The sequence below is a fragment of the Dipodomys spectabilis genome, unplaced genomic scaffold, assembly GCF_019054845.1.
Source record: "Dipodomys spectabilis isolate Male_0828 unplaced genomic scaffold, ASM1905484v1 ptg000046l, whole genome shotgun sequence".
Classification (NCBI taxonomy): domain Eukaryota; kingdom Metazoa; phylum Chordata; class Mammalia; order Rodentia; family Heteromyidae; genus Dipodomys; species Dipodomys spectabilis.
Genome location: NW_024870723.1, coordinates 248,682 through 270,204, shown reverse-complemented (window position 1 = coordinate 270,204; position 21,523 = coordinate 248,682). Strand labels below are relative to the sequence as shown.

The 21,523-nt window shown below is 48.1% G+C and overlaps 1 protein-coding gene across 1 annotated transcript in view; it reads right to left on the bottom strand.

Annotated features, from left to right (window-relative positions):
• The window catches only part of Znf618 (zinc finger protein 618), a 162,730-nt gene that overhangs the window by 26,635 nt on the left and 114,572 nt on the right, over window positions 1–21,523 (bottom strand). Inside the window, exons 5-11 of the mRNA XM_042678715.1 lie at window positions 19,310–19,387; window positions 18,801–18,839; window positions 14,144–14,233; window positions 13,268–13,303; window positions 13,095–13,172; window positions 5,192–5,257; window positions 4,564–4,653 (exon numbers count right to left, since the gene is read on the bottom strand). Coding sequence (XP_042534649.1) covers window positions 4,564–4,653; window positions 5,192–5,257; window positions 13,095–13,172; window positions 13,268–13,303; window positions 14,144–14,233; window positions 18,801–18,839; window positions 19,310–19,387 — 477 coding nt within the window. The remainder of the gene's footprint in view (window positions 1–4,563; window positions 4,654–5,191; window positions 5,258–13,094; window positions 13,173–13,267; window positions 13,304–14,143; window positions 14,234–18,800; window positions 18,840–19,309; window positions 19,388–21,523) is intronic.

The following is a 21,523-nucleotide window of genomic DNA, read 5'->3' as shown; positions in this document are numbered from 1 at the left end:
TGATTTCTTAAAAAAAATCCACACCATTCAATACACTGAAAGACAGAAAAGTAAGAATCCACATACAATCACCTCAACAGAATGAGGAGAAAGTCGGAAACACTAATGTTCAACGAAAACTTCAAGGACAGTAGAAGTAGGAAGAAACCTTAGCTGACAAGAAGCATCTCTGACATCTACTTCAACTAACACAATAAATACTTACTGAGGGAAACAATCATATTTCACGGTAGGAGACAGAGCTCCTATAATTGAGGACAAGGCAGAATAATCTGCTCACTTCTCCTATTTAGCATTGTGCTTACAGGTCCCAAGCAAGACAGTGAGGAAGAAAAACAATCGTGAAAAGAAGACAGATCTCAAGGGAAGAAGTAAAGTTGTCTTTATTGGCAGATGACATCATCATACACAAGGACTATCCTATGAAGTCTATAAAAAACCTATTAGCGCTAAGAAGCAAATTCAGCAAATTTGCAGGATACAAATTTAATAGCCCCAAATCAATTATTTTATGTAATAGCAATAAATGGAAAATTAAGTTCAAAAAAATCACAGCAGCATAAAAGAGCATACAGATAGTTTAATGACATAAATAAACACCATCAGGTGCTGGTGGCTCACGTCTGTAATCCTAGGTACTCAAGATGTTGAAATCTAAGGTTCAAAGCCAGCTCAAGCAGTAAAGTCCAGAATCTGATCTCCAACTAACTGCAAAAAGCCAGAAGTGGAGGTAAGACTAATGTGGTAGAGCACTAGCCTTGAACAAAAGAGCTAAGGAACAGTACCTAGGCCCTGAGTTAAATCCCCAGTATGGTACAAAAAGAAAAGAAAAGAAAGAGAGAGGTGGGGGGAGAAAGGAAAGGGGGAAGGAGGGAGGGAGCGAGAGAGAGGGAGGGAAAGAAAGAGAGAAAGGGAGAGAGAGAAAGAAAAAGAAAGAGAGAGAAAGAAAAAGAGAAGGAAGGAACGAAGCAAAGAGGGAAGGAGAAGAAAGAAAGAAGGGACGAAGGGAGGAAGGAGAGGAAAAGAAAGAGAAGAAACATAGATAAGATCTCTACTCTGAAAAGCAAGCACTGTTGCTGAGAGAAAGTAGTCCAACCTTTAAGACTTGAGTGATATATATCAGATTCATGGGTTGGAAGATCCTAAACCATCACAATGCTCTACAGATTCGGTGTAGTCCCCGACAAAATTTCACTTTCGTTTTTGAAATTAGAAAGAAATGTTGGGAGCTGGTAGTTTACATCTATAATACCAGCTATTCAAGATGCTGAGATCTGAGAATTGTAGTTTGAAGACAGCCCAGGAAGAAAAGTCCTTGAGAGACTCTTATTTCCAATTAACCACTCAAACACCAGAAGTGGAGCTATGGCTCCAAGTGGTCAAGTGCTAGCCTTGAGCAAAGAAGCTCTGGGACAGTGCCCAGAACCTGAGTTCAAGCCCCACAACTGACACATGCAAAAAAAGAGGAACAAAAGTTGAGAAATTAAGAATGGTTGTTTTAACACAAATTATAAAACTTCAGTACGTAAGATCACGTAGAAAAGGCATACAGATAGTCAAATAGATCAATAGAAAAGAAATAAACTCATTGTACATTGGGCTGATTTTCAACAAAGGTGCCAATGCAGTGCAATAGGAAAGATGATCTTTTCAACCAATGGTGTTGACCCCACCAGGTTTCTATATGGCATAAAAGCAATTTCAACTCATACCTCCTGTCATTCACAAAAGGTAACTCAAACTGTACCACAGATCCAAAGGCAAAAAGCCAAAATGATCTCCAAAGCTCCTAAAAGGTAAAGAGAAGGGCATCTTTACTAGTATGAGGTTAGAGCTAGAATGCATAAACTGTAGAAAAAATATTATAATCTACATTTTCTTCGAATGAAAGCCATCTGCCTCTTGGGGAGACTGAAGAAGGATCACCAAGCACTAGAGACTGAGACACATACCTGACACAGAACACATACCTGACAAAGGACCAGGACCTATTGGCATATACAAAGAGTTCCTACAACCTAATCAAAAGCAGAGCAATCCAACACCTCCCCTCTACAAAGCTCGAGGTGAATGCCTTAGGCAGACAATTTCTAAATGAAAATGCATAGGCAATTAGCAAATGCCAAGATGTTCAACTTCCGTTGTCAAGGACATGTGAATCAAAACCACAGTGGAATGCCTTTATCCAGTCAAGAGAACAACTAGGAAATAAGGTCAAAGTGAAGCTCTACCTGTGGCTAGGGTCAGGGCAAACTAAAAGCTACAACCATTTTGGAAAATGGTGTGTCAGTCCTTAAAAAGTTAAACATGTGGGCCAGTCACTCTGTTCCCTGAGAGTTATCCAAGAGAAATGAACACCCATAAAAGTCTCATGCAAGCATACTCATGGTGGCTTTATTTTATAATAGCCTATACCCAGAAAGAACCAAGAAATGACAGAACAATCAATTTGTGGTGTTTTCATACCAGGGAATACTGGTCAGCAGTGAAAAAGAATGAACTGACACACATATCACAATGAGTTCTAAAAATATTTGCTGAGCGATATAAAGCACACACAAAACCATCCATTGGTAAGAGCTTCCATAGTCAGCCTGCACTTCTGGACACTCTCCAGACCCAGGGAGGTGAACCCAGCCATGGTTGCCACCTAATGACAACTTCAAGTTGAGCTCCTGCTCCAGACAAAAGCCACTAGCACTCAACAACATCCACAGGTCATCAGAAAGCTGTCTCTCAGTAAGCCTTGGAGAACCAGTCCTCTGCTAAATCATTCATGTTGCATATTAAACCCATGATCCTCGTGTCCCCAGACTTCAGTGAGCAACAGAAAGAGACATTTCAACAGACAACTTCAGAAACGAGAGAGAAACCGAAAATGAGCAAGAAATAGGAGGACCTTAAGGAGAGAAGCACCTGGATGTCAGCAGTGCATTGCCTGCACCCCTTCCTGCTGTCTTGTGGGGTATGAGGCTTAGGGCCTACTGCCAGGTTCAGAGCCCTGCACCCTCCTTGCCAACTCCCAGACCACACGCAACGTGCTCCAGGAAGACCAGAAGCAGCATTGAGGTTGCTCTCCAGAGGCCAAAACCCAGGTTGCAAGCTGGCCTTGGGACTGACCCACAGTTGAAGTATATTCTAGTAGCATCCTCTCCAACAACAGACAGCACAGGTGTACTGCTGCCCCCAGCAGCCCTCCACCTGGGCATCAGCACCATGAGTGGACATCAATCAGATGATGAGCTGTTGACCACCCCAGAGACCTCCTCACCTCTCTCCACACAATCTGGCTACGCAGTAGACAGGTGGGTCACAGTAACGCTGCCCGAAGGCTGTCTCATGCTGGAGATGTCAGAAATCCAGACCCGGAGCAGGAGCACCCTCGAGAGCTCTCACATGATGGGAAGTGTGGGCTCAGAGAAAGTCACAGAGCTAAGGCCACGAGGCAATAGAGGTAAGGCCACATGGAAATCAGGGAAAAGGCCACATGGCAGTCCACAAGGCCAATCCCCAGTCCTGCACTGCTCAGCAGGGAGAAATCCCAAGAAAGCTGCCCATACTACCCTCCTGCCCTTCAATCTCTGGCCTCTCCCTACCTGACCCCACTCCCCACTTGCATGTCAGGACCCCTACCTGCCACAAGACTACAAGTACCTCTCTCCCTCAGCGACCCAGTGTGAGCCTTCCCTCTGCTTCTGGACCAATTCTTCCATCCACAGAAGGAGTGGGGGGGTCCCTCAGAGCTCTGCTGTGAAAAACCACACAGGTAACCAGTGGACAGGCTCACAGACACAGGCCCCATGAGCTTGCCTGACAGACACTGTACAGGAAGGCACAGAGGAATGAGGGCTCTCTTGATATCGACACTTGAGGGAATCTTGGGGTTCAGCCTGTACACTGACCTGTACAAGGGGCATCAGGAGAATGGATGGCAACTGGGGGAAGTGGCCTTGGGAGTCTTTCCTGCCTTGGCCAGGGGAGGAAGAAGGATATGGGCAAAGGTGTGTGTGTTTGTGTGTGTGTGTTGTGTGTGTGTGTGTGTGTGTGTGTGTTGTGTAGGGGACCTGTGACCCCACTGGGCTTAATTCTCGGGGTTCAGTGCTCTTTCTGCCTCCTTAGCTCTCCATAGTCAGGGCAGGGCAAGAAGGGGAGGACGTGTCTGGTCCTGTCTGGTCCATGCCTCCCTGGGGCAGTTTGTGCAGTGGTCCGGACAGGCTATGTCCCAGGCTGTTGCTTGGATCTGAAGGTAGAACATTCAGGAAGCCCTTGGTTTGGAGGTGTTTAGAAGAGGTGGGGACAGGGCCATTTCAGGATTTGGACAAGTGGTGTCCACTATAGGGATGTCCCATCTATGAAAGCCTCAGACCTCTCTGACTGGGCTGGCTTTGCGTGGCCTTCTCAACTGTTCTAGATTGCTGTAGTGTGGTGGTCAACATTAGACCCAGATACCTGGACAGACCTGGTTCTCACCCTTGCCTGGCAGGTTCCAGGCCGTTAGCTGGTGGCGGTCCCCACCTCCCTCGCCCCTGTCCTCCATGGTCTCCAAACAGAGAAGGTACTCACTGATGGGTGCGTGTAAGGCCACGTGCTCCTGGTACGGTGTATAGTACTTGTACTGCTTTCCACAGAACTCGCAGGTGTAATTGCCAGTTTCTGTCCAAGGAGAGGAAGGTGTGAAATGGACACCTAGCTCCCACCCAGTGCATCAGTGTTTCTCATCCCCAAACAAATTCCTCCTCATTTGGGACTACCAGTGAGTGAGAATCAGCTGACTCTGAAGTCACACTGTCTTGGTTCAAATCCCAAGTTTGGCCATCTCGAGCAATGTAACCTCAGGGAAGTGTCTTAACCTGTCTGTGCCTCAGTTTTCCTAGTTGTAAAATGGAGCTAGTAGGAGGACCGCCTTGTAGGATTGCTGTGGGGATTAAATTTGTACACCAAGTCTTAGAACAGTACCTGGCACATGCTGTTCTCTTCCACCACCACCACCGCTCCCCCTTCTCCCCCTCCCCACCCCCTTTCCTGGCCCTGGTATTCAGGAAGTATGCTGCGACCCCTGCTGACTGCCAAGGTTAACCTCTGCATCAGCACTAGTGCAAGCCACACCCTTGGGGGCTCTGTCCTCAAGCACCTCCCCCTGGACTGGCAGCAGCCAGGGTCATTTCTTCCTTGCAGACCCCCTAGACTTTACCTTTACCTCTCTTCTGGCTCTGCCTAACTTCTTTCTTCTTAAAAATGTCTGATGTAATATTGTTCACTGGGGGAAAATTATAAAATACTGATAAATACAAGTACCAAATCTTAAGAAGAAATAAATTTCAATGGTCTGTAATTCCCCACACAAAGAGAAGCCCATTTCCCCCTGGGAACAGAGCCTCCAGCCTCCTGGCCACAATCCCGCCTCCAGCTCCCACACCATCTGGGGTCACTTCTCTGGCTGCTGTCATTTGTCTGGCTCCTGTGGCCTTGAATTAGCCAGCCCTGATCAATATCCTCTTTGTAACCTGGTATATTCAATCGACAATACTTTGTGGACATCTTGCCCAATCAATAAGTATCGATCTTCACTGCCTTTATTGGTTGATGGTTCCCATGGGACTCTGGAATTTGCTGAGCCAGTTGGCCTCCACCAAGGGACATTAAGGTTTGTTTCCATTTTGTTTTCTCATTTTTTTTTTTAAAATGCTGTGATCCACATCCTCATAGAAATGTTTGCACATTTACTCATTAGTTTTGCACATGATGGTAAAAAAAATAGATGATAGCCCAGAATCTTTGCACAGAATCTTTCCCCCAAGTAGGGGGAAGAGGGAGGGTAAGCTGTTGAAAAGGTTTTTTGACAGCCATACCCCCCACTGTCCCCACCAGAAAGGTTTAAAAACCACAGGACAATATTTAACAGTATCTGTTTTGCATATCTGAGTGAGCAGCTACATTGTGAATCTGGGGCTGCTTTCCCTTTCTTTGATTTGTAAAGAAATTGATTATTTTTCTTGTTTAATTAATTATAGGGTATTATTTTTCTTTCATGACTTTCCTTTCAAAAGCACAAAATTCTTTGCAGATTAAAGACATCAACATTGTGTTACTACTGTTATAAGCACTTTTTTTTTCTCCTTAAGTGCCTTCTTGGTCTGTCTGTGGTGTTTCTTTCCCAATATAGTAGCTATAGAACTTCAATTTTTGCAGTGACTTGGAAACACTGTTGAAGGTAGGTCTGTGAGCTCCTACTTAGAAGCTTCAATGATGTTTGATCAACTGTATTAATTAGATATATTCAAATCCCATTTAACCTCATTTTGTTGACTTACTCTGGCAAAAGAAAAGATTTTATAACTGAAATCAAATATTTCATATTGTTCTATTTTCTAAACTTACATGGTATATTTAGATACAGTGTGGTTGGACATCCGAAGACTCTAGTATTAAAATCTGTACTGTGAACTGTATCTTTTTTTTTTTTTGGGTCCGGTCGTGGGGCCTGAACTCTGGGCCTAGGCGCTGTCCCTCAGCTCTTCAGCTCAAAGCTAGCGCTCTACCACTTGAGCCACAACACCACTTCCGGCTTTTTTCTTTTTTCTTATGTGGTGCTGAGGAATCAAACTCAGGGCCTCAGGCATGCAAGGCAAGCACTCTACCACTGAGCCATCTTCCCAGCCCAACTGTATCTTTTGTTAACAAGAAATTATCTTCTACCCCAGTGCCTCTCAAGGCGTGGCTCCTGTACCAGCAAAAACAGTAAGACAGGAGCTGGAAAAAAATATGGTCGTCACTGGATTGGCCCCAGACCCATTAAAACAAACAAACAACACACTTCTAGGGAGGGGCGGGGACTCAGCCATTTAGAGAATGAATGGAAAGTTTCAGAACCAGTACTCTCTACTAGTTAAACTGTTGCATTAGTTCATCTGTCATTCATTTGTCAGATCATGCTTCCTCCCTCTTTCCATGGGTCTGAAGATACCTCCCTACATTTCCTTGTCCCTCCGTTTGAGGACTGTGCCAAATACCAGCACTAAATGCTGAGCCAGAGCTGTCATGGTTCCTGCCCTTAAGTTTATTTCCAGAAAAATCAATCACACAAACAAGTGTAAAGCTGCAATGTGGTAGGTGTTCTCAGGGAAACAGAGACAATGGTGGGAAAACCCACCACAGTGACTCTAAGGAGGGAAGTGGGAAGGGAGGGAAGGCGGGAAGGAAGGAGGAAGGGAGAGAGGGAAAGCCTAAAGCTCAAAAAGGATAAGGAATGAACTAGGTATGCCCATAATTAGACATACCTATTAAGGATATATCTAATGGGTGATGGGAAAATAAGGATGACAGCCCAGAATCTTTGCACATTATTTCCTCAGGATAAATTCCAAGAGGCAGGGGAGGGGATGTGATGACTTTAAATTAACCTGGCACTTTTTGTTTTCTAACAATGGAGATTTATACTGTATGCTTTGGTTTTGCAAACTGAGCACCCCTAATCCAAAAAATCCAAAATGCTCCAGAATCTGAGACCTTCTGTGTACTGACACATCAAAGTGGCAAAGTCTATATCACGAACTTTGTTTTTCCATAAAGTTACTAAACAAATATCTTGTATGCCAGGTGATGGTAGCTTACACCTGTAACACTAGCTAACCAGAAGGCTGAGATTTGAGAATCCAGTTTAAAGTCAGCCAAGGCAGACAGATCCAAGAGTCTTATCTCCAAAAGGCCAGAAGTGGAGGTATGGCTCCAGTGGTAGAGCCACCAGCCTAGAATGAAAAAGCCAAGCAAGAGGCCAAGACCCTGAGTTCAAGTCACAGAACTGGTGTGTGCATGCTCTCTTTCCCAAGCTCCATCTCTTCTTCTCTCTTTCTTTTTCTTACACACACACACACACACACACACACACACACACACACACACACACACACACACACACACACACACACACACACACACACACACACACCGTCTTACTCTACGATATCTCATTACGGATATGTAAATGTTCCAAAATCTGAAAAATTCCAAACTCTTCTCATTTCAAGCATTTGAGTTTAGAAATCTCCAGCCTCTACTTGCTCTATTAGCCTCTCTCTCCGCATGCTTCCTGCTTCCTGGCTGTTTCCTCAGCTTTCTATCAATCATTTGTATATGAACCTCTTGCGTTGCCTTTCCATGATTACCAATGTACCATTATTTCCTAATAGTCTCTTGTTATTTTAGACTGTATATATCTCTGTAATTGTTAGTAGCTGAGTGGAAAATGGCATTTTTAAGACTGTTATCACTGGGTAATGTAGTTTAACCCAGTGTTTCTCATGTAAGAATGACCTAAGAAAGATGCTCACAGCATAGTCCTTCAGTGGGCCTGCCCCAGGGTTGCAGGTAATTCTGCAGGTTGGGATAAGGTCTCAGAGTTTGAATTTCTACAGCTTCTCAGAGAGGCTGATCTTGTTGGTTAGGGACTTAACAAAGAGCAGGACTGCTTTAGTCTATTGTATTCTTCACCAATTCATGCCTTTTTCTTTTTTTTTAAAAGCAATTCATTTCTTTCATAGTTTAAAATTTGAGTTCAACTGGTTTAGAGCTCCAAGTTCTTTTATACTATGGCCTCTAAAGAGCAACACTGAGTCATTAATCCCAGTTTTTTTCCAGATAGATAATTTTTAGATTAAAGATCTTCTTTAATTACTTTCTTTTGGCATTCAGTACTACAGCAAAGTGTGAAGTAAGTCCTCCTTAAATTCATGTGTAGGTGATTTTGCTTTTCTCTTTCTGGTTATAGTTTTCTTTTTCTTTTCTTTCTTTCTTTCTTTTTTTTTTTTTTTTTGTCGGTCTTTGGGGCTGAACTCTGTGCCTGGGCGCTGTCCCTCAGCACTTCAGCTCAAGGCTACGTCCTACCACATGAGCCACAGTACCACTTCTGGCTTTTTTTCTGCTTATGTGGTGCTGAGGAATTAAACCCAGGACCTCAAGCATGTGAGGCAAGCACTCTACCACGATGGTTATAGTTTTAAATAGTCATGTGGATCTGTTTAGATAAAAGTCTTCTCATGTTGATTCCACCTAACACAATGGCGAGCCATTAAAATTTACATATACATTTCTTCTTTTAGCTGAGCAACTTTTTCTTCTATTAGATCTTTTGAGTATTTCATCGGCCTCACTGGTATTCTATCACCAATTATTCAGGGCTGGCTCCCTGTATCTGTCTGTATTTCTTATTGTCTTCATCTGGTCCAGTTCATTCTCCACATCACTATTTTCATGTGGAGGGAAGGGAACGGAGGGAATGGGACAGGAGGGAAGGGAGGGTGAGGAGGGAAGGAAGGGAAGGGGAGGGGAGGGAAGGGGAGAGAAGGGGAGGGAAAGGAAGAGAAAGAGAGGGGAGGGGAAAGGAGAGAAGCAATAGAGGAAGGGAAGGGAAGGGTAGGAGAGGGAAGGGGAGGGGAGGGAAGGGAAGGAAGGAAAATTGACTCTGTTGTTTAATTTGTATAATATACATTTTAATTCCCTTCTTATATTTGTTTCCCCCACGTCTTTTCTCATCTTAATACCTTCTCTGCCTTTTTATCTTATCCTACATTTTTTGTAGTGCTCGGGTTTGAACTCAGGGCCTTGCATTTGTCAGGAAGATGTTCCACTATCACTTGAACCATACTATCAGCCTTCTACGCTTTGGTTGTTTTTCAAATAGTCTTGCTTTTTGCCTGGGCCAACCTGTACAGCGAGCCTCCTATTTATATTTCCTGAGTAGCTGAGATAATATGTGTGCCCCACCAGGCTTAGAGCTTGTTATTGGCTAAGACAGAGTATAAAATCAAACTGTGATCACTCCAAGCTCAGCCTCCTGAGTTGCTGGGATTGCATGGCTGCTTCCATTAGGCTCTTGTGTCACAGGTGTCAAGCCATGGGCTAATCGCATCCATCTCAGACTCACATGGTGAGGCTCTAGCCTCCTGTGTAATGATGCTATTTGGAGGGAGGGCCTTTAGGAGATAATTAAGATTAAGGTTAGAGGAGGTAACAAGGATAGGAACCACATGATGGGATAGAATAAGATATACCAGACCCCCTCCCCCCCTTCTCTGTCATGGGAAGATGGGAAGGACAAGATCTTAGACCTAAACTTTCACCTTCAGAACTGTGAAAAGGTAAATTTCTGTTAAGCCACTAAGTCTGTGGTATTTCTTCAAGGCAGTCCCAAAACTAAGGTTTTTCTTCCTTCCTTTCTTCTTCCATTTTCTTTCCTTCCTGTCCTCTCCCCTCCCCTTCCACCTTCCTTCCCTTCCTTTCTTTTTGAGACAAGATCTCACTAGCCCAGACTGGCCTTGAACTCTTGACAGACCCTCTTGTCTCAGTCTCCCACATGCTAGTTTATAGGTGCGAATCGCCATGTCAAGCCACTGACAGTCCACTGAAGCTGTCCAGCTGTTGGTTTTATTTTTTATTTTTGGATGTACATAGATTTTGAGATCATTTGCCCTTTGAGATATGCCCTTCTTTGGAGTCTCCTAAATTCTCCTTTTCTTGTTCTATAGACTTTTCATAGCTCTCACACTTTGGTTTCTCTGCTTTCCAAGCTTCTCTTCCTTAGGCAGGCATAAAAATCAAGCAAGCCAGAAATAAATCTGCTGCTTTACTCTATCCCGGCAGACCCCAAAGACAGCAAGGTGTACTCAATCCTCCCTCTGCCCATTGCTAGAGTAGAAATGCTCACACCTGCAGGTGAAGAGCAAGCGCCAGCCAGCCCACACAGTCCTTCTAGCAGGTGCCCTCCATCACAGACCCCTTTCCCCCTACCCAAGTCCTACATCTCTTATTTGCTCCGTGGAAGGCATTCTTGCTGCCTAAGTTGTACATCTTCTCCTGACCCTGGAAGATTTTCTTACGGTGACTGGTCCCTTCAGAAATCCTGGTGCCTCAACTAGCTCCCCTGATCCTATGCCTCATTACTTTTAGGGTTCTGGGAGGCAGCATGCTCCCAAGGACCCATGGAAGTGCCAGAGTCAGCAGTCATCCCCCAAGGGGGCTCCTCGGTGGAACAAGACACATCTCAGCTGGCTCCTGCAATCTCAGCTCGACCACAGTAAGCGGGGACAAGACCCCACCTGCTCTCCTCAATACACAACTCCACACTGTGTCAGCTGTGGTGTGTCCTCTCAAGCCCTAGCGTGGGCTGTCAGTGAGATGTAGCTACAGACACAGGGGGAGGGTTCATCTTGTTCTTCATCTTCCAGGGGGTTTAACAAGTCCCCACTTATTGGAAGCTTTCCGCACACCCGTCAAGGACTAGACTAATTCCCTTACCAATATAATCTCACCTAATCCCCAAGATCATCCAGAAAGGGGAGTCTTATTGTCATCAGCTTCACTTAAGACTTAGGAAACTGGATTACACAGATTACAGGACAGCTGGGAGGGGCATGTGGGTGGCTTAGAACTCTTCTTCTGATTTTTCCACAAGATGTCATTATTATACCCAGAGTCAGGCAATGGGCTAGACACTGAATGCATTCTCCAATAGGTAAATGTTTGCATCCCCAATTTACAAATGAGACAAGGGAGACTCAGAAAGGGTAGATAGCCTGACAGCTGGTACATTCATGCCCAAACTTGTCTGATTCTGTCTGTAAGGACTATGCCACAGCTGGGAGGGCAGGGATTTGCTGGGGCCACTAGGAGATGGAAGACAGGGACAGAAGTGGGAAACGTCAGATTTCTGCCATCACGTTTGTGTAGCTGAACATGAGTATCCTTTGATCCTCCCAGAATGCATTCCGGGACACTGGGTGCCTGCCTGATCACAGCGGTGTTCCCCTGTACCATCTGACTCACAGCGGGTTAAGTGCTGAAGATTCATCCTCATCACCTGCAGAACTGTTTTCACTGTGAATCTATTGAGTGCTGACCGTGCATGGGATGGGCTCAGTGCCATCCATGTCATAGACATGATCTCTGAAGTTTGTTTCTCGAATGACTCAACAGAGCTAAGAAGAAAGTCTGCAACCATGCTTTAATCAGAACATGGTGGCAGGCAGAAAAAGCTTTCAAGGAAAAGCTTTCCAAAGGTCTGACTCCAGTTCCTTCTCTGCAGAGCACACCAGTATCTTAGTTCCCGTAATTTTCTTCTCCAATGTCTCTCGCCCCTTTTCTGTGATCTGCTGTGAATTTTTGCCACTGGGTCTTAAAACCCTATTGCAACAAAGGGACAGCAAAGGTCTCTTCTTGCAGGGGAGTGTGGAAGGCACAGGAGAGCACAGAACTTGCTGAAGGGCAGGGCTGGATGGAGCAGTTGCCTCACCTGCCCCAGGTTGGCCACCCAGCCCCTTCCAACCCTTCTGCTCCCAGCCGCCACTCCAGCTTTCCTCTAAAGTGTAATGAACCCACCATGTCATCTCTGGCTGCCACCTCTGGCCTTCGGAGTCTGGCTCTCCTTTCCTTAGTAAAACTAGCACCCTTCCTGCCTTTGGCTGGGGTGAAAGGCTCCTTCCCCATCCTCATCCCAACCCTGGAAGCCTTCGCATTCCCGGCCCCATGAGCTCCCTGCACATTGCTGGGCTGTAATTACCATATCCACTGCCCCCTAGCCCTCCTGCCCACCCCAACTCCTGTGCTGGTTTCCTATGGGCAGGGCTATGCCTGCCCTGCTCACAGTGGTGCTCTCACATCTCTCGGGGCAAGTGGTGGGAAACAAGCAAGGAACACGTGGCATCTCCTCATGTGGGTTTACCAGGACCAGAATAGAGTGTCTGAGTGGGGCTGCACTGCGCAGCTTGGTGGGTTGAGCCCCTCCCAGGCCTCTTCCAGTTAGTTGCTTTCTACACACCTATCATGTACCAGGCACTGTACTAACAAGTGGCTTATATCCATGATCTCATTTAATCCCCCAACAAGCCTGTGGGGAGCATGGTCCTCATTTCACATACCTTGGCTGCCATCAGTGTCCTGCCTTCACCCCCATTGACTGCGACTTCTTCAGGGCTAATGTCCTGACTATACCTGGTGGCACTGTTGCTAGGGGACAGAATGCCAGCTCCTCCTGGTATCAGGACTCAGACCCACCTCCCTCACCCCGCCCTCCACCCCGCCCTCCGCCCCAGGGTCCCGCATACTTGGCCCGATTTTCTGAAATGGCTCTGGGGGTTCCTCCTTCACCTCATCTGTGGCCACGACACCTTGGTCAAATGGGTCTGTGGGAGAGAACACATGGCCGTCAGCACCCTGGTCACCCAGGTCTAGGGAGCCCAGTGGGGAACAGGGAAGATGGGCAGCCACAAGGACTTACCTGCCCGATTCTCGGGGGCCCCTTCCACACTAAACACTGCACCCCGGGTAGGAAGCGATGGCCACAGAAGGAAAGAAGCAAAGAGGAGCCCTTGTTAATCCCTGGCCCTGGCTGCCTCTGCCCACCTCTCCCAGCCTCTGTTCTAGTCAGTTTGCTTTTGGTTCCAGCAAGGATGCTCTGGCTAGTGGGCTGTACCTCTAGAGGGCACACACCCACCAGGACACAGCCCACCCAAAATTTTGCTTTCCTTCACCACTGGCAGATGCCCACCTATCTGGGGTCAGACAGATGCTTTGTGCCCACACCTGTGTCTGTGTCTGCAGGGTCCCCAGCATGCACTGTGGGTAGAGGAGGAGTGATGAGGCAGAGAACAAGAGGGAAAACAGAGGTAAGAGCAGGACAAGCTAGCGACACAGATTTTGGCCTATGTCACTGGTCCAGCTGGCTGGAGGGGTGGGGGCTGGACAGGAAACACCCAAATCCTTCTCATATCCAAACCTTCTTTCTAGGATGCTTAAAAGTCTATCAATGAATCACCCAAATTTACTGTTCTAATTTCTAACTCTCTAAGATGTAAAAACGTCATCACTCATGTTTAAAAATTGGTTTAATTTTACTAGCACATGCAAATACTCAAAATAAAACTGAAATGACAAGCTAGGAAATTTCAAAATCCGACTGATATTGTCTTTGAGAAGAGAGAAGTTTCACATGTGAACCTAAACAGAAAGGCCCGTGGCTCATGACAGGGGCCCTTCCTCCCCCAGGATGCCGCCCCATGTGGCTTGGTGCTGCACGATCTTTCTCTGAATTAAGGAGTTGGGGTAGGTATCCCCAAGGAAGGGACCTGCTAAAGACTAAGGAGGGCTGACTCACCATCTACCGCGTGCAGGTCCCGGTGCTCCTGGAAACAGCTGTAGTACTTGTACTTCTTCCCACAGATGTCACATGTGTACCTGAAATTGTCTGTGAGGGAGGCAAAGGCACAGGTACTTTACCCAGGCACCGGCCATCTGGACTGGGGTTTCTGTCCAGAGCATCTGATGGCCTGGGCATCAAAGATAGGACCAGCCCAGTCTGGCTCCATCTAGGCAGCCCCATGGAGAACCTGTTCCTGAGCTACCTGTCCTTGAGCATTGCCCATCTCTTTGTAACTAGGCAGGCCACAGCCAGGCCTGCTCTCTAGATGGATATTGACCCTCCCCAGCCCTTCATTCTGTAGAGGTTAGTCATGGGTTGCTTTCTTGGCCCATAGGGCTTGGGCTAGGGTCTTAAGGGGTCTTCTGTGGAGATGCAGAATAAGGTGATTAGGGAGTCTCAGAGTGAATCCCAAACCAAACCCTAACCTGTCCGATGTGAGCTGAGTTCTCAAGGGCTTGGCTCCTAATGAGTCTCACTCTTGTCACTGTAGCTACTCCATGTGAGATGGGACCTGTGCAAGGTGCCTGGCTCTTATCCTCGCTTTTCCTCTCAGAGAGAGGAAGCAGCCTCCTAATTACATACACAGAAACTGAGCAGGAGGGGACCTGCCCCAAATCTCACAGCTGCAGGGACAATGCCCAGTGGCCCTCACCAGTTGGCATTCACACCCTTTCTGACCTGTTCCCTGCAAGTCGGGGCTAGACCTCAACTCCGGTTCACACTGGACAGAAAGCAGTCAAAGTGAGAAGATGTCACTTCTCACACTTGGCGACCTCCATCTGGCATGCATGATCTTTCCCTGGCTGGCTACCATGTCAGCTAAGCCACAGTGACAAGGAACTGAGGGAAGCCTTTAGTAAGTAGCCAGTGAGGGAAGGAAGCCTCACGATGTGGGAGGGACCAAATCCTGTGGCCACTCTGTGAGCGAGGCACGAAGGAGCACTTCTAGGTGAGACCTCAAGCCTGGCCAAGCCATATATGTAGCACAGTGGGAGCCCTGTGAGGACCAGAGGACCCAGTGAGGCCATGGCCAAATTCCTGGCCAGGGAAACTAGAAATAGGGACCTAAGCAGTTTTTGTTGCTTCAAACAACAAACACTCTCTAATTACCAATAGGTGACTACCTCAGGCCTGAACTTGGAATGTCCACCTGGCTAGAATCACATATTCTCCCTCCCTGGCTACACGCTAGCGTTTGTGCCAGCACAGCCAGGGGCTGATCTGGGAAGAACCGGGAATCAAACATGCATTAACTCTAAGCCAAGTCTGAGTCAGGGCACATGGCCCTTCTCTGCCCAGCCACGCTGTGCCTCATTCCTGGCCTATGGAGCTTCTCTCTAGGCCCCTCTCCTGCTCCTCGACTCCTTGTACAGCATCTAATGAGATCTTCTATTCCAAGAACGCATTGCCTAGCAGTGCTGCAGGAAGGTTTTCTGGGCCTTCGCAGCTGACCAAAAGGACTTGGATGACACTGGGCATCTCCACTTGGTGGGTAACAGGGCCCACAGATGACTGGTCCCTAAGCAAAAAGACCAGGCTTGCCACCTACAGATATTCTAAGGAGGATGGGTACAGCATCTCCCAAGGGGACAACTAGTTGGGACATGAAGGACCAGATGCTTGGTTCTGCTATTCTCCACTTCTTCTTCCAATGAAGGAAATGAGCAGATGCCTGGAATCTCCCAGGCAGCTGATGTAAGCCCTTCTCAGAGGCTGATAATCCAGCTTAGAAAACATCCTCCCCTTCTTGTCCATCCAAGCCAAAATCCCCAACTTCTCCTGTTCCTACTTCTCTGCTAGGCACTGGGACACAAGAGGTGGAGGTCAACTGTGTCAGGCTCCTGTGGGGGATCTTTCCAACAGTCCTGTCTTACACTGACCAGTGTGGACTGTCCCCCAAAGCTTCCCTCCCTGCTTGCTTTATCTGTGCCCATGCAGCCTCTCTCCCATGGGCCCACCCTTCTCACTATGGGTCACATCTGCCACCCCCAATAAAACTGTGGACCACTAGCCTGCTACTGCTGAGGACAGCAAACCTGCCCTGTGAAATTCCATGTGGTTTCCAACATGTGGCAGGGCCACATTTCTAACTCCTAATAGAGGAGTCTGATAGAGCAGGAGAGTGTTCCCCCTAACAGGAGGCAGAAGGATGTAAAAAAACAAACAAACCCAGGTTGTCACAGCCCTGATTGCTCAGTGTGTCAGCCACACCACTGCAAACCAGTTGTAGGAGGCAGCCTGGAGGGAGGCCACATGAACCCGAAATCCCAGTCTGCCACGCGCAAGTGTGACCAACTTGGGCTATGCTCCCGAACCTGAACCTGAACCTTGGTTTTTCCATCTGTGAAATCAGAATTCAGTTCCTTCATCTCCCAGTTGTAATAAGGAATATAAACACACCATGTGGTCATATGAAATAATAATTGTAATAAAGAACTGAGCATCATGCCAAACACCAGCTCATAGTGGGGAAGCAGTGCTTGGCATGGTTTTTGGAACAGAAGCTGTCAGTGAGGCATCAGTGGGATAACCTCTTATCCTCCACCGAGTGCCAGGTAAGTGCATGTCCTCGTGTTTCTATGTGCGACTGGTGAGTTTCCTAATAGATAAACATAACAGAAGGTCCCTGGAAGAGGATGTGTGAGCATTGGTGCCCAGGCCTAGCTTCACTGTTAACAAAGGCATGACTTCCATTTCCCGGGACTCAGTGTCCTCTTCTGTAATGTGGGTAGGGTGGATGTCATGTGTTCTGCAGGACCCTTTAGATCTGAAGTCCTCATGGTCATCCAACTCCCTGTGAGAAGGCTGGATAGAGCATGAGCTGGCCAGGTGCTCTGAGCAGCCCCACTGACTAGGCCAGCCTAGGACGCAGGACTGAGAAGACAACAGAGCACATAGGCTGTGGGGAGAATGTTCCATCAGGAGGAAGAGAAAACTGAGGGAAGGACCAAAAAACGTTCCTGGCCACAGAGCCCCCAACAGCAGTGAGCCCATACATAGCAGAAGCCAGGCAGATCACCCCGGGGCTGCTGGAGATGTCAGGGGCCCAGAATAGCCAAGGAAGGAAAGATAAATAAGGAAGTTCTTTAAACGTGTGGCTGACCACAGGCATACCACAGGAGCTGGAAAAGAAGGGAGCTATTGAGAGAACCGGAAGTCAGGGCCAGGGGGGCAGGGTGGATAGGCTGAGTGTCACACCTCTAAACTGCTCGACTCCTGACCCCCCAACATAGGGGCAGGGCAGAAGCAAGCAGCTCAGCTGGTCACTTTCTACCAACAGAAATCTGTGTAATAGGCCCAGAGATGACAAGGTAGGGGGACAGAAACCCCTCTAATGGGCAGCCTCTCTGGACCTTCCCCAGTGCCCCCTTCCCCTGTGCTTGTGCTTTCTGAGTATACAATCTGGGAGGATGACACCCTAGGGACTGGCTTCTCCTGCTCCATTTTATGTCTGTGTCATCTGTGTGTGTGTGTGTGTGTGTCCTCAGCTCCTCCTGGTCTCTGTCACTACTTCATGGCAGTCTCAGTGTGGGCAGACTCATTTCTCTACTTGATGAGCAAGGGGCAGCTGTGTGGCTTCAGGTCTGGAGCCATTAGAACAGTGCATGAAGTGTCCTAGCTTATGTCTTTTGGGAGTTTGAGGGGGAGGTAATAATGGCGTTTGACTTCAGGGCTTTGAACTTGCTAGGCAGACACTCTACCATCTGAGCCAGGCCTCCAGCTCATAGTTTGCATCTTTTCACAGGCGTACGCATATGCACCTCTGTGGGATATGCACTTCTGTGGGACATATACCTGGGGTGGAATTCCTGATGCACCCCTCCTCCTCCTGCCTAGCCTTTAACAAACCCCACCTGTGAGTTGGAGGGTATGTGGCATCTGTAAGCAGCTATCTTAGATGTCAAGTTCTCACATAACCCCAGGCACTGGCAACAAAGTTCCAATAAGCAACCATGGGTGCTCACAAGACAACTCCCTGCAGCAGCTTCTGTCCTGGGCCAACTACAGAACTCTGCTCTCTAGCCACTTGGAAGGTAAGAAGATCATGGTCTGAGCTTGGCCCTGGGCCACAACTCAAGACTATCTCTGAGAAACAGACTAAAAATAAAAGGGACTAAGGAATGGCTCAAGTGATAGAGCATCTGCCTATCAAGTGCAAAGCTCTGAGTTCAAACCCTAGTCCTGCAAACCCAAACCTCCAGACTCATGAATCAGTATGCAAAGAACACAGGAGGCTCTGTACAATTCAGGCTCTTCTGGGCATGCCCATCCCCAGTGTCAATGAACAGCTGCTCATAATGGGTCTAACTCAATGTTTCCCAAAGTTATCAGGCCAGAGAATCTTTTATTGATTCGATGCCTGTTCATCTCCCCTAGAATGAGCATGCCACAGAACCCACTTTGGGAAGAGCCGCTTTGAAGGCATGGGAAGAGCTGCTTTGAAGGCATGGGCTCTGATTTTCATGAAGCCCCCACATCCCTGGCCACAAAGCCTGCTCCCGCCTCAGTAATGTGTCTCTCAGAGGCCACTTGGGGGTATTCAGGGGAAGGAATGAATAAATGGCTCCCCTTCTCCCACATCCAACAGCCCAGGGGAGAGAAAAGTACTCACTGCTTTGGGAGGCTCCCTCCCCCGACGTGGCTTCAGTGTCTGTGAGAAAGAGACAGGGCGGGCAGGCAGTGAGCCAGCTGACAATGGCAGGAGCAGAGGAGGCTCATAGGGCCGATGCCAAATGAGCAAGCTCCAATGAAGCAGCAGTGGTGGTGAGAGGAACCCCAGGGGATGCAGCCTCAGTCCTTCCCTGGCCCCTGACACCAGCAGGGTCCTGATCCAGGTATCACCTTGTCTTCGCTGCCCAGAGGGCTCAGGGATGGGCAGGCAGCCCTCCTGTCCCCTGGGCTTCAAGATGGAAGTGGCCTCATTCCTGAACTCCCAAGAGGAACATGGGAGTGATGAGACCTCATGGCCCATGACAGTGGGACACGCTTGCCCTCCGTCCTATGGCAGAATGACCAAAAGGACAGGAGAGGATGAGAGTTCTTGGAGCTGCTAGGGACAACTTTGAGGGGGCCCAAGGGGACAAGGGAGATGGGAGGCAAGGCGCTGGGTCATGCACTCACCACGGTGTGCCCGGACATGAGTCTGGAAGCAGTTGTAATACTTGTACTTCTTGCCACAGATGCCACACTCATAAGACCCTGGAAAACAGCAGAGGAAAAGGCTGGTCAGCCAGAGCCACATCTGAGATGACACGGCCTCGGGTCCTGAGAGACAGAGACAGCTGAAGGTCTCAAGTCTACATCTAACTTTGTGCGTGACCTTGGGCAAGGTGGCCCCCACTTTTAGGCCTTTTAGGTGAAGAATGAAGGAGGCGAGTTCCTTAATTGACCCTCACATTCACACCCAGAGGACAATGGAGGCCCAAACAGGAAATGCTCTGCGAGGAACAGCTGCACAAGATTGTCACTCCTTATATGCGCTACCGATTGCCAAGCATGAGCATGAGATGGGGTAAGAAGACAGCTGCCAATCAGTGAACCTGAGTCTCTCTGGCTGTTGAGTCATTTGCATGGCATACTAAGCCTGCATTGGCTCACCAATGCAATGGGGCCCAAAGTTTCTCCTTTGACAGCAGTCCTCACTCCCCTTAGGAGTGTCCAGCCCAGTACGGATACACTCAATGACAGCATCCCTATCCCCACCCCTGCCAAGGCTCTGTAATGTTCCTCAGACACACAGAGAACTAACTATAGGGTGCAACCAGCACTCCAGGCCAGACCACATGGCCCTTCTTCCAGGAGGTACTTGAGGCTGACCAAACAAGAGGGTGGGGGCAAAACAAAGAACGTACAGTGCCCAAGAGTCCCAGGCTGGCAGAGACCCCAGGAGCATAGACTCTGCCCATCCCCACACAGCAGGACTTTCCTGCAGGCTTTAGCCACCTGGGTCTAGATGCCACTCTTCCTAATAGAGCCACCAAAGAATGTATGCAAATGCAGAGGCCTGGGCCCCATCCACCCTTGATACTCTACCATGCTGGAATGAGGAAGCACTAGGAATCAGCCTTTTCCAAAAAGGTGTCGAGGGGACTTTACTGGCCAGCAGTGTGGTACTAGAACTGCTGGATTAGGGTGAAGTCAGGGACAGAGATGCACCTCCATTTCCCTACTGGAGTTCTGTAGGTAGGCAAGATGGCTGGTCTGAACACTGAGCAAGTAAGCCAGGCTCCTTGCACAGCCACATCCAGAGAGAAGCAGAGACTCCATGTTGCCTGGAAGCGGAGGTGCTCATGGTGGCTGTCTCAGGAGTGTGAGCAAGCTGGAAGAACCTCGTGTGGAGACTGAGCGTCAGCCCAATGCTGCCACATAGGCACGGTTTGATCTTAGCCATGTCTCTCTACCTACTTGAGCTTTGTTTTCCTCACCTATCAATAGAATTTTTAATTCCTGCTGGGCGCTGGTGGCTCATGCCTATAATCCTAGCTACTAGGAGGCTAAGAACTGAGGATCACGGTTCAAAGCCGGCCTGGGCAGGAAACTCTAATAAACCACTCAGAAAACAGGAAATGGCACTGTGGCTCAAGTGGTAGAGTACTAGCCTTGCGCTGAGGAGCTGAGGGACAGGGCCTGGGCCTGGGCCCAGAGTTCAAGCCCCACAACCGACAAAAAAAAAAAAATTTTTTTAAAATTTCCCTCACCAGTGAGGTTAGGATCACCAAGAGTCAACATGTAAGCCATTGGCATGAGGAGGGGGAGTGTTGGGGGAAGGGTTTGTGCCAGGGCCATTATGACCCTAACGTGGCATTCAGTAGTCTGTCATTAGGGTTTACACACATGCACTGCTCCTGCTGCACAGAGAAAAAGAAAACATGAGCAGCAGCAAGATCAGGCTGAAGTTTCTCCGCATTTGGCTGCAACTGGCGCACAGCGAGGCTTCCATAAATCCAGTGTCTTGTTACTGTACTCATCTGTCACCAAGTGATAATGTCCCTGATGCTCCTCCAGCCGCCTCTACCACTCTCCAACACTTTCTGCCAACTCCCTTCAACCAACCAAGGATTTATTGAACATCTGCAATAAGCTGGTCTCTGAGGTCCCAACAGTGAGCCAGATGCCATCCGTGTCATCTGCCAAATGGGCCCCAGGCCCAGGGACAACTGGGTGACTGTGTTGACAGCCAGAGCAAGGCCCAGAGACACGAGGCAAGACCTTGGCCCTGCCACCGCGAAGGGGCCGAAGTCTATGACAGTGATGCCATTCATAACTGAGCCAGCCATCCTGGCTCTGTGGGAGTCTCCATGCCCACTCAGACTCTATGCTCAGCCGGAATCATGA